Source organism: Crinia signifera, chromosome 4 (genome assembly GCF_055691185.1).
Source record: "Crinia signifera chromosome 4, ASM5569118v1, whole genome shotgun sequence".
Taxonomy (NCBI): domain Eukaryota; kingdom Metazoa; phylum Chordata; class Amphibia; order Anura; family Myobatrachidae; genus Crinia; species Crinia signifera.
In genome coordinates, this window is record NC_139220.1 from 44905436 (window position 1) to 44919020 (window position 13585).

The 13585-nt window shown below is 43.5% G+C and overlaps 1 protein-coding gene across 1 annotated transcript; it reads right to left on the reverse strand.

Moving 5' to 3' along the window:
- Positions 1–7094: 7094 nt before the first annotated feature.
- On the reverse strand, positions 7095–12578 carry LOC146072305 (gastrotropin-like). The gene is made up of 4 exons (XM_083179608.1): positions 12313–12578; positions 11832–12004; positions 9047–9136; positions 7095–7156 (listed from the first exon to the last, which is right to left on the reverse strand). The coding sequence occupies exons 1-4, from the start codon at positions 12377–12379 to the stop codon at positions 7103–7105; spliced, it is 384 nt and encodes a 127-aa protein (XP_083035734.1). The 5' UTR covers positions 12380–12578; the 3' UTR covers positions 7095–7102.
- Between the last annotated feature and the right edge of the window lie 1007 nt (positions 12579–13585).

A 13585-nucleotide genomic window follows, 5' to 3' on the forward strand; every position in this document is an offset into this window, starting at 1 on the left:
GGTGGCGTTGCTGCAGTGGGTAAGGACCTTCTCAGAATGATCTCGGCTGTGAGTACAGACTGCCTGGAGGTTCCTCCTTTATATCTGGGACTCTGCGACTCCTTCCTCACATTGATCTTCTTACCTCACCGAATTGTGCAAACCTATAAATCAGTGTTATTGACCTGTAGGTAAGTTTCAGGTTCAGGCAGTTGTAAAGCAATCAGCCCAGAAGTTAGTGGAATTTTTTTCACCTTTCTATGTCTAGCTCTGTAAGTAGAACACGGTATAAATGTAATTCATGTAACCGGTACATTTGCTGTAATATACTGTATACGAGGGATATATTACATCCTGTATGGGCCATATTGTAATGTGATATATTACCCATACAAGTAAAGTGGTCAGCATAAGAAAGAAAAGTAATGTTTTTGTCTTCTAGTACAATGGTTGCGCATGGAAGCAGGAGATATGGAAAATATGACATAAAACAAAACTGTGGAACCTTTTTTCTATGTATGTAATATTTCTCTCCATCATGTACAATGGGAGCGTTAAAGAAAAGTATTGTAGCAGATATGGGAAATACCTATTGTTGGATGGTGTATGATGTTCTTTAAATGCTTGTGGCTCTGTACTGTTTTATCTAATCTGCTATAAATACATCTGTTCCTTCTCTGGCCCTACAGCAGCCAGTCCTTTATCTGGTCCTATATCCAGCTCTCTCTCTGGTCCTACACCCAGCTCTCTCTCTCTGGTCCTACACCCAGCTCTCTCTGGCCCTTATTCTGGTTGGTGCGGTCAGAGCCGCACACGGGGCTCCGACCGCACAAACCAAGGGCCGCCCACCCGACGGATCGCCACTGCCGTCCGTACACGGACGGCTGGCGATCCGCATCAAAATGGTGGAGGCGTACGCCTCCACCATGGTGGGAGCTGCCCCCTGCCTTCGATGGTCGTCGACCATCGAAGGCAGGGCCGCACGCCGCGGCAGCCCCGCAAGCTGAGACCACACGGACAATCGTCCGTGTGGTAGCTTGTATGGGGGCTGAAAGCTGACATCCGGCGACGTCAGCTTTCCGCCCCCATGTCATGGTAATGAGGGCGTCATGCCCTCATTACCATGCATACGCCCCGCGTTTGCATGGGAACGCCCATGAAACGCGGGGCGTACACATAGGGAAATGAGGGGATGAAGCCCCTCACGCCCCTATACGCCCCCTTTGCGGCGGACGAAATCCGTCTGCGGCGAAGGGGGCTGCACATGCGCAGAATGACCTCTGCGCATGTGCAGTGGCAAAACATCGGCGGTACGGCCGCACGCGGGCCGTACCGTGCCGATTAGAATAAGGGCCTCTCTCTTGTCCTACACCCAGCTCTTTCCCTGGTCCTACATCCAGCTCTTTCTCTAGTCGTACATCCAGTGCTTTCCCTGGTCCTACATCCAGCTCTTTCTCAGTGGACCTACATCCAGCTCTTTCTCTGGTCCTACATCTTCCTCTCCATCTCTACCTGGCCCCCATACACAGGACTGACTTGTCTGATTCACAAGTCAGACCTGTTTTCCCTTGAACTTCCCTCTCATCTTCCCAGGAGGGCTTCATCCAACTTGGCACTTGATGTGCCATTTTTACATGCAATAAATCGCATGTGACTTATCACATGGGGTGCTGCCGGGGGAGTTCAAAGGAAATTAGATGTGATGGTCCAATTCTGATTTATCTTATGTGCTGCACAAAAGATCACCAGGCTCTGATTCGATGCACATGGGAACACGCATCAGATTGGACCTGAGGTGAGACACTGATTTGGGCCGATTTCACTCAATATATTGGCCTGATCCGTCGGAATCGTGTGAAATCAGCCCAAATCTGAACTGTGCATGGGCACCAAAGGGCCCCTTACACTTGTGAGATTTTGTGAGATTTGACCCAATTCAGGTGGATTGAGTCAATTTATCTGACAAAATCTGATGTGCCTGTCTGACAAAATCTTATGTGTCTGATGTGTAGGACACAATCCACAATCCTGTGCCATTGGGTATAACCAAGAGATTGTAAGAGATTGATCCTCCTGCACATAGGATAAATCTCGAGTCAATCAGGTCCAGTTTGTTGAACAATAAGTTGAACAATTCTAAGGGGGTCTTTAGACTGTAAGATCCCAGGTTCCAGCCATGAGATCAGGTGATCAAACCCATGTGGTAAAAACGCATTCCTAGCTTCAGTGGTAGTTCCCCGCTGCAGGGGGAACTGACACTCTGTGACTAATCTACAGCGCTCCCCGGCTATCAAGGTACCTTCTGTCAGTGTGCATCTAGCCTGGCAACTCATCTCAGCCCTGCAATGCACATGTAACATGCCTGTCCTAGCGCTGCAGTCCGGCCAGGACACCCACACACAGTTTCTCTTTTCCATCAGTGTGTCTGTCCTCTCTCTCACCTCACGCCCGATGCAGGAAGATGGAAGGCAGCAGAGGGAAATGGGAACTTCCATGTTGTACTGCCTTTCCAGGTCCCGCCAAATAATGGGAGTTATACACTGGTGATATATATATATATATAAATATATATATACATATACAGTATATATATATATATATATATATATAGGAAAATGCAATATCCAAGGGACATATTTAGGCAGCACTCCTTTCTTAGAAATAAAGCAGATATTTATTCCATGTGAAAAAACTCAATAAAGGTTAGGGCTGGGATGCAACTGATGGTAACGGTGTGGCAGTATCATGATCAAAAAATGCATATATAGTCACCAAATCAGGGCATTGTTTACAGTCAATGGCAGTCAATGGAGCCGTTGAGTCCCTCTACGTTCCAGTCCTCCTCTGGGACCTTTGTCAAGATCTTGGCAAAGGTCCCAGAGGAGGACCGAAACGTCTATCTTCTGTATTCTGTGCCATGCTGCCTGATTAAACACAGTTGACTAACAGAAAGGCTGGTGAGTGACTCCGCTTTTGAAAATTTGTGTTACCATTTGGTTTGAAATATAACCTTTGGCTCTGGATGGTCACCCCAGCATTCAATTCACTACCAAATGTGAGTGCCGGCCAATATATATGTGTGTGTATATATATATATATATATATATATATATATATATATATATATATATATATATATATATATTAATGTCATGCAGTTGCCTCTTTTTGACTAATTAGCATAATTTGGCAGGAACTTTATAATTAGTGTTTTGTGAGACGACATTTCTGTAAATGGTAGATAGTCACTATATTGATGATATCTATATGATACATGGTTTATGACATAAATGCTGGGAATGCATGGATATCCCTATTGAGGACAAGCTCAGATGATGATAAGCTATTTATGGTTTCTGACTATTTGATATATGAACACCATGAGTATTACATTTGTGTGTTTTATGTAAGCTATCTATATCATTGTTATCTCATCAACTATTTAAAAAAGTAGAGCAATAAAGGTTAAGTTTTAGTTTGATATTATCACAATTTATAAAAGTGCCTCCACAAAAGAAATCTCCTTTTTGTACAGCTGATTGCACTTGACAATTAACTGTATATATTTTTGAGTACATTATTGTATTTGTGGGGTGCGCTTTGTTGCTCTCAGCTTACTGAGTCAACCAGAATCAACCCCTATGTCTTGTGCCTTGGCGCCTATTGGTATTGTTGCCAGGCTGGATTAAGCCTTCAGGGGTTTCGGGTCACTTTAGACAGGGCAGCCCCCTCCAACTTGTCATTACTGGCCGCAAACTGACGGGAGTAAAGGCAGTATAAACTTGGTCAATGGGTAACTGCAGGGGGGTTAATATAATCACATGAAAAGGCTGTGTTTGTCCCGTTGTACCTTACTCTGTAGGAGATCTCAAAGGCTTAATGCTGCCTCTGATTAAAAACCCTCCCATGATGAGGCTGCTGCTGTCCTCTATGGGCCTGAGAAGCATGTGATGAGCTCCACCAATCAGAGCTCAGCATAAGCCTCTCGACCTCTGACCTGTTTTGCTAAGTCTCATGGGACTTTGTCATCTCCCAGTAATGCACTGCACACATGTGCAGTCAGTGTGCCTTGGCTCCCGATGCTCAGCACCATTAATCATTGTCACATTGGCAGATAGGTGAAGCTGCAGCACTACCTCACTCCCATGCACAAAACCTTTAACTAAAAAAGAAAATATATTTATATTTTTTTAAATACATGCCAACCACAGGGGGGTTTTCGATAGAGGCCTGAAACTGCCTGTAACTGTTCTCTACTGTTCGATTGTTGTGACCTTTATAATTTATGCGCTGTGCCTTATATTTACCCACAGTATTGAGTGCCATGATTTTGTGGAGCCATATAATAAATGATAATCCTGTAATATTAAATTCCATTGTGCAACCCCTCCCAGCTGACTTAGATAAATTCTTGTTATCTCACTCTTCAATCTATAAACCGGCTGTCATATAAAATCTAGATAGGAACACAGCCTGGCCTGATCTTTATAACCTATAATAAAACTCCAAGGCCCTTATTTTGATCTGAGCGGTACGGACCGCGTGCGGCCGTACCGCCGATGTTTACACTCTGCACATGCGCAGAGGTCACTCTGCGCATGTGCAGGGGAATTCGCCGAGTAAAAAATTTAGACGCCGCAAAGGGGGCGTATAGGGGTGTGAGGGGCTTAATAGCCTCATTACCCTATGTATACGCCCAGCGTTTCATGGGCGTTCCCATGCAAACGCGGGGCGTATGCATGGTAATGAGGCTATGACGCCAGTGATGGGGGCGGAAAGCTGACATCGCCGGATGTCAGCTGCCCGCCCCAATACAAGCTTTCACACGGACGATTGTCCGTGTGCTCTAAGCTTGCGTGAGCGGGGGGAGCGTGCGGCCCTGCCTTCGATGGTCATCGACCATCGAATGCAGGGGGCAGCTCCCAACATGGTGGAGGCGTACGCCCCGCCATTTTCATGCGGATCGGCAGCCGTCCGTGTACGGACGGCCGTGCCGATCCGTCTTGTAGGCGGGGATTCGTCTGGTGCGGTCGGAGCCGCATATGCGGCTCGACCGCACCAACCAGAATAAGGGCCCAAGTGTGTGTGGATCAAGAATAGATGAGACTAGAGAGGATTGATATCTATCTATCTATCTATCTATCTATCTATCTATCTATCTATTTGTCGATCATTGACCTTCCATAATGTTCAGCCACCATGCTGTCAGTGATCTTTGCAGTGACCCTGAATTGCAGAGACTGAGGGGAACACAGACTTTTACCTCTCAGCAGTTGAGCCATATATATGACATATTCATAAAATGCATGGAACCGGGAAATTACAAGGGACGAAGGTGGAAAAACCAAGGAGTTCTAACAACAGAATATTCAAGACCTATTTCTCAGGCACCAGCTTAAATACTATGCACAAACATGGACTCATATAATGTCACTGGACGCACCATGAATGGAAGAAAGCAGAAATGAATTAGTGGGTCCATTAACTCAAACTAATTATGTGTATAGAATTGGAGTTTTTTGGAATGTGTCTGTTATACTATCTTCCCAGTCCTTTCGCTCCTCTGAGCTGCCCATTTTCAACTGTTTAGTTTTATAACCATTCTCTAATAATTTATTTGATTTTTTTGCCTTCTTAGAGACCTGGCCCCCAGAGCTGTACATATTACTAGAATACCTCCCAGCATTGTCCATGTCCCAGTTGTGACCTGCCATGCCAGAGGTGTGAGTGGACCGAAAAGGGGGTGGAGCCATGGGCGGACATGGCCTCAGATGTAGCATCGCGACCCTCAGTTTTCATCATTCTTCTTATCACACTGTAAGATGCCATGCACACGGCATCTATTCATTTACACCCACAGAGCAGTGGTGATCACTGGCTCTCCCAACTGCCCCCCCCCCCTCCCCAAGGGACACTGCGGGTGGGACAGTTGGGAGGTATGTACTACAGGTGAGGTTTTACCAGATGAGTAAAATTATGAATCTGTTGTAAATATTGGGCCAGATGTATCAAGCTTCAAAAAGTGATAAAATGGAGAGTGATAAACAATCAGCCAATCAGCTCCTACCTGTCATTTTTCAAACCCAGCCTGTAACCTGGAAGTTGGGAGCTGATGGGCTGGCAGTTTATCACTCTCCGCCTTATCACTTTTTGACGCTTGATACATCGGGCCCATTATAAGGTGGATTCAGTTGGGAGTGAGTGGGGTGACTTACTTTTGGAGACCTCAACATCTGCACAAACAAAAACTATACAAGTGTAGTGCTACAGGAACCGCATACAGTATGGCTGCACTTATGCTACAAGAGGTGACTCATGGCTAACTGAACTGACTCCTCTGCTTCCATAGTTTAGAGCAGTGGTTCCCAACCCTGGTCCTCAAGTACCCCCAACAGTGCATGTTTTCCAGGTCACCCGGCAGGTGCACTCATTATTCAGGCACATTTGAAAAGATCCACAGGTTGAGCTAATTATAGTACTTGTGATTCTGTGTGGAGACCTGCATAACATGCACTGTTGGGGGTACTTGAGGACCAGGGTTGGGAACCACTGGTTTAGAGGGATAGATGAGGGGAGGGAGAATTAAGTTAATATAATCAAGCTCAGTTCTGTTCTTTTTTTAAAAAGTGGGCGAAAAAAAGAGACAATTATAAAACCAAAGGAATATACAAGTCAAGATAAAGAGGAGCAATGTATTAACACTAAATAGGAATAGTGTAGGCCTATAGCAACCAATTAAATTCATTGCTCCTTTTTCTCTTGACTTGACTAGAATCATTTTATAGGCGGTACTAGATAAAGGACAATGACTGATTGGTTGATGGTAGCACCACCTCCACGTATACTTTGTATGGTTTGATAAATCCCCCCCAATGTCTGAAATTGTTGATAATTTGAAATAAAGTAATGAGCACTGCACACAACTAAAGACAAGACGTATTACTGTGTATTTCCCGGGGATAATTGTGCTGCCCCTGGATAACTGGAATTGTTGGTGGTACCCATATTATACACTTTACGTCATGCAACTCTCCAGAGCAATAAAGACTAATTGAACAAATGATAATGTAAATTGCATTTATTAGGTTTAAGTGTTAGTATAGGCAGACAGAGAACTGATGGTCTATGCTACTTTCTTACTGATTCTCTTAAAGGTGATTCCACCGCATACTGAGGTCTGAAAGAAAGCAAGGATAAAAAGTACATTAGGTTTGACATCACGCCTGCACACTGCAAATTATATAGTGTGTAGTCACATAGAAAATGATCATCTCCTTGCAATATTGTTAGCAATCTGATTCCCTTAAGTCCTCCATCAACTAGAAGAAAGGTGCCAGGATAGGTGATACTGTAATATAAAAAGTAAACTAGCTTAAAGTACTATCTTATATCCTGCAGGTGTCCATCTCTATAGTGCAGCAGTAACAACAGCGCCACCTGCAGGATATAGAATACTACTACACATGACTTGTATTATTTAATGACTGCTTATTTTCAGAACATACAGCAGTATTTTCTGTTTTTATCAACAATGAATGCTGTCACTTTCTAATTTGCATGCTAATATTTACGTATTCCAGTATTGAAATAACAGATTCATTTGATCAAATATAATCATAGTGAAATGAAAGTTACAAAACACTGGATACTAGCTATGCAGCCCTGTCAATATTAACCGATAAGCCATATTGCGTATGTGTCCTTGACCAAACCTCATGGTTACCAACAGATCTGTTAGGAGTTATGTCAGGACCAGGCATTAGACCAACAGATCTGTTATAAGTTATGTCAGGACCAGGCATTAGGAGTCTTGGTCAAGAATGGTGGTGAGGTGGTGGATGAGGTTTCTGTTCTTTGCAGTACCTGCATGTCCCGACCAAAAAGGCATGCCATTTTGGAGATGTGGTTGCACATTCCTTGGTGACCTGGATCCCCACAGAGGCCCTGGCTTGGGTACTCTGGGCGGGATGTACTAAAGGGAAAATGCGGTAAAACCCCTGTTTTACCGCATTTTCCTATGTACTATTACCAGGCCGCACTGTTATCGCAGGGCAGGGTATCGCCACCTTGGTTGGCGATACCCTATAGAAGCCTATGGGCTTCTTTTTGCCACCCGCCGCGTCGCCGCAACCCCGCCTCCTCGCCAACCCCCCCTTTCCCCCCTCCCTTGGGCTTACCTTCTTGCAGGACCTCCTGGACCCCGGAAGGTAAGCCCTTCCTCCCCCTATCAACACAGCCGGACGTCCTTCCGGCTGCAGGGGGAGGAGGAGGCGCCGGGGACAGCCTGCTTAGCTGTCCCCGGCGTGTAGGCATCAGGAGCCGGCTGGGAGGTGACAGAGACCCCCGCACACCACAGTACAGGTATCGCGGGGGTCTCCGTTACCGCACCGCGATGCCAGCCGCATATATTAGTACATATGCGCTGGCATCGCGGTGGGGGGGGGGGGGCGCGAAGGGCGGCGATGTATTTTAATACATCCTGCCCTCTATATGTGCCCCCATTGGCACATATTTTTTACTGACTTTCAATATATGTATTTGATCTGTCAGTAAATATATATATAGTAATAACTAGATTCATGAACTTAACATTTCCAAATCATTAACCTATCTGTGCTCCCATAAATTGCGAATGTTATGGGGTTGTTTGTAGATATCTCCATATTGCAGTCACTTATGCATTTTGTTGGAGAAAGGAGTTGGTAGCATTGGGTGAAATTTAATTTGGTAAGAAATCTCTAGTTTTTTAAAGCGGCAATCATTTACACTGCAAAATCAAACTGGTTTTGCCATGTAAATGATTGCCGCTTTAAAAAAAATATTGGAGATTTCTTACCAAATCTCTCATTTTCTGAAACTCATCCTGTTAAATTCCCCCCTATGTCTTTTTATTAGATGGAGCATTAGAGACTCAGATTACACATTAAGCAGTTAATTTGGCACTTTGGACAATAAAGCACCTTGTTTGCAACAATTTTCCACTTATGTTGCCTGATGTTGAAGAAATAATGCCATAACCTATATAAAAGTAATTCACATTAGCTATATTAATTCATTGGATACTTACTTCAATCAGCTTTCCACCAACAATCTCAGAAGTATGATGGTATTTTGGGAAATCCACAACAAGTTTTCCTCCTTCAGATCTCACAGTAGCCTGCAATGATAATTGTTTTACTTAATGTTACAGATATGGAAGGCTATTTAAAAATAACACAGAGGGTTGGTAAACACTGCTTATGCAATAGGTGTGACAGAGGATCTTATAACAAGTCTTAAGGTGTGTACACACTTGTACAATTTAGACTATCTGCATACAATTTAGACTATATAGTCTATGCAGCCAAGATGAGATTTTGACTATATAGTGAAAATCTTATGCACATTGCACAAGTGTGTACACACCATTATAGAGGGTACACACGGTGAGATGTGCACTATATTTCTATTCTATTTTGCTTATAGAATCAGAATCTAATAGAAATCAAATCGTAATCGAATGCACATTGAATGCTTTTATTAGCATTCGATACAGATTCGATCCCAATGTGCGCTCCCGTGTAGTGGAAATCGAATAGAAATAAAGTCTTGGCAGGCAAGACTATCTAGTGCAAATCTAATGTGTTCACTGCTGCATTCAATTCGATCCAGGTTTGATTTCAATCTCCTGCCTGAAGGATCAGGAACACTGAGAGATCGAATAGCAAATCAAATGCACACCGAATAGTGAATCGAATGGAAAATAGTGAAACCCACTATTACATCATATAGATAGATAGATACATAGATAGATAGATAGATAGATAGCTAGATAGATAGATAGATAGATAGATAGATAGATAGATAGATAGGTAGATAGATATTTACAGTAATCTCCCTTGTCATATTCTTGATTCACACACTTGGGAAAACCTTAGGTTTATAATAGATTATAAAGATCAGGCCAGGCTGCGTTCCTATCTAGATTTTATATGACAGCCGGTTTATAGATTGAAGAGCGAGATAACAAGAACGTATCTAAGCTAGCTGTGGAGGGCTTGTACAAAGGTATTAAATATTACAGGGCTATCACTAATTATTAGCCTTAAGTGGCAGAATCTGGCCTCAGTTTTGGAACAGTTTTATATATGGGTTTCTAATTAATGGACCATGAATTATGGTGGTGGGTAAGAAATTACAGTGGGAGAAGCAGACGGCCCCTTCGTCCTCAGGGGCCCTGGTTCACTGCACCTTCTGCACCAATGGTTGCAGGGTGGTTACGTTAACAGGTAACAGTGATGTCACCCAAATTAATGGAGCCCCCAAAATCACTAATGTTGACCCTGTCTGACTCCAGGGAAATGAGGGTTATGAATTTACATTAGTCTGTAAGGCAGGAGGGAGTTGTGTGCATCTAACATTTGGGCCAGCACCATTTCTGAACTAAACAGATGTGAAGGGAATTGCAACATTGTCACGTCCCTAGTCAGGACTCCTGGGCACCTTGCCATGTACGCCCCAAAAGGGGGCATGGCTTTGTGCAAACGGGGCGTAACTTCTCAGGATGCCCACTGTCGCAAAGCCAAGCCCCCGTTTGTGCTGCCGTGGGGGCGGCCGACGTTGTATGAATTGCTGCACATGCCCCCAGCCCCTCCCGCATGCGCACAGTGTCTATTCACCGCTGCTATGCTATATAAAACAGCATGTGGCGAGGGGGACTCCCAAGTGCCCCCCACCATTGCCGGACACTGCTGGCCCTGGACGGGACCATCCCCTAAAAACAGGGTGGTCCCACAAAAATCATGACAGTTGGGAGGTATAGAATTGAACTGAGCATCCTCTATAAGAATGGAGAGGGATATCCAATTACAGCTTCACCTAGAGTGAACATGGGGGAATGCAACAATACTGCTATTGGCAACCAATGATCTTCTAGGTAGCATTTACAAAGTAGATTCCATGAAATAATAGGTAGAAACTGATTGGTTGTTAGGGCCAACTTCTCTTTATTTTAGATGGTTTAATACATTACCCTCTAGGCACCAGCCCTCCACTGTCATTTAATATGACTGGAAAAATAAAGATTAAATAGTAACAAACCCGACTAAAACAATGTTGGTTGGAGAAAATAAACAATTTGCAGCTAGTGATCTTTTATTTGCCTCACTAACGGCCAGATGTACTAAGCCTTGAAAAGTTATAAAATGGAGAGTGATAAACAACCAACCAATCAGCTCCTACCTGTCATTTTTCAAACCCAGAATGTGACATGACAGGCAGGAGCTGATTGGCTGGCTGTTTAGCACTCTCCATTTTATCACTTTTCAGGCTTAGTGCATCTCTCCCTTAGGAGGAAAATAATCAATCCATAGCAACCAATCAGATTGCACCTATCACTAATTAAGTACATTCTATACTAATCATATCGATTGATGTGGGCAACACCTCCACTGGTCTCATTTGGAAGGTACCTCCTAACATTCCACAATAAGTATCGGGGCAGTCGTGACCCCTAACTTATAAACAGAAGACCACAACCCAGAAAATGTGAAATCATGGAAAGTGGCAGGGTAGGGGGAGCAATATTTAAATTGTAAATGTAGATGCTTACACTTAGCTGTGAACCCATCTGCTCATACTCATTAATGTCACCACAGTGGTGGAGACAGTGGGCCAGATGCACTAAGCTTCAAAAGTGATCAAATGGAGAGTGATAAACAGCCAGCCAATCAGCTCTTACCTGCATGTCACATTCTGTGTTTGAAAAATGTCAGGCAGTAGCTGATTGGTTGGTTGTTTATCACTCTCCATTTGATCACTTTTCAAGCTTAGTGCATCTGGCCCTGTAGCTTAGAGGGAGACCAACTAGTTACCTTAAACTTCTTGCCACCTGTTGTCTCCAAATCTGACTCTTGGCCAACAACGAACTTATTGGTGGAAGTGTGTCCTGGATATATTTCGGACCAGGTGAACGCATCACCATTCTGGACCACCTCTGTGGTGTATTTGTAGTTTCTTCCTTTCTCAATCTGTTCATCAGGGATGCCTTTTACAACAAAAGATATGACCAATTAACATGTAATATGGAATTTGTAATGAGATGGAAGAAAGCATCAATGTAAGGCCTAGAATTTTTACATACATTGCAAAGAAACATCTACATTTGAAGTCTATACTTTTCAATGTTCTACATTTAAGTGTAGAATCAATATATACTCCATAAACATGCTTTAGCTGACCAACACACAAACACTATAGCAACAAGAAAGCAATAAGACCTTATCTAGTCACTGTTAAATGTTTAACTCTGAAAAGGTATAAGAGAAATTCTAATACAAAGAGGTCAATACTCACCAATATGTTTCATGAAGGCATCATAATTCTCCTGAGATTCAACCTCGTATTTTCCAGTGAAAGACATCTTGAAGTTAGTGCAGGTGAGAAGGACCTCAGAGAGCTTAGGAATGAGCAGATCAGTGATTCTAGTTAGGCTGGAGGTTGCTCTTTATAAACCCTGAGAAGTGTGATCTCACCCGTCTTCCCACCAAACTTATCACCCTCCATATCACAATTGTGCAATCTTTATCTGATAATTCTTGATAAATAAGTGTTACTGACCTGTGGGAGAATGCCAAGTTCAATCACCTTTAACTATGCAATGTACTAATGGGCAATTTCCATGAGCTTCAGTGTCTTATTACATACTGTGTGGGAAATGGGAATGAAAAACTTATTAAAGTTGGTAACCAACAAGATGACAATGGGGTGCAGAAATTCATTTTGAAAATATTTATAATGAAATATTTTCTAGTGCTGGGCAATGATTACAATTTTTAATTGTGATTAATCACGTAATTTTTCTGCAATTAATCACATTGTTAGGCACAATGTGGAACCCCTCTTTGCCAGGGGTTCTATGTTCATTGGGATTACATGCTTGTTGCCATAGGTAGTTTCATGCTCATTGCCAGGGGTTCCATGCTCATTTCCAGGGGGATTACATGCTTGTTGCCAAGGGGGATTACATGCTCATTGCCATAGGGCAGACATGGCCAAACTATGGCCCTCCAGCTGTTGTGAACTACAAGTCCCATCATGCCTTGCCACATTTTTGCTATTAAGGAATGCTAAAACTATGGCAAGGCATGCTGCAGGGACACAGTTTGGTCATGCCTGAGATAGGAGGTTACATGCTCATTGTCAGGGGTTCCATGCTCGTTGCCAGATGGGGCATTACATGCTTGTTGCCAAGGGGGATTACCTGCTCGTTGCCATAGGGGATTACATGCTCGTTGCCCAGGGGGAGTTAAATGCTCATTGCCCAGGGGGAGTTAAATTTTACTCCAAAGAAGGCCACCGCTGCAAAGAAGAACGCCTCTCGAGATTTTTCTCTATATTTTTGGGGTAATTAGGATGCCCCAAAAAAAGGATTCTGGCAAAAACACAGTTTCAATGAAACATGTTTTCGTGGTTGCATCCCTATTTGCCTGCTTTTGGGGATTTTGTTTCACCTGCCTAAGGCAGGTGAATAAAAATACCCAATGAGCTGTGGGCCGTGACGACATTTCGGGGACAATGGGATAGTCCTCGGTGATACATTCATTAGTATGGGCCCAATAGGGACACC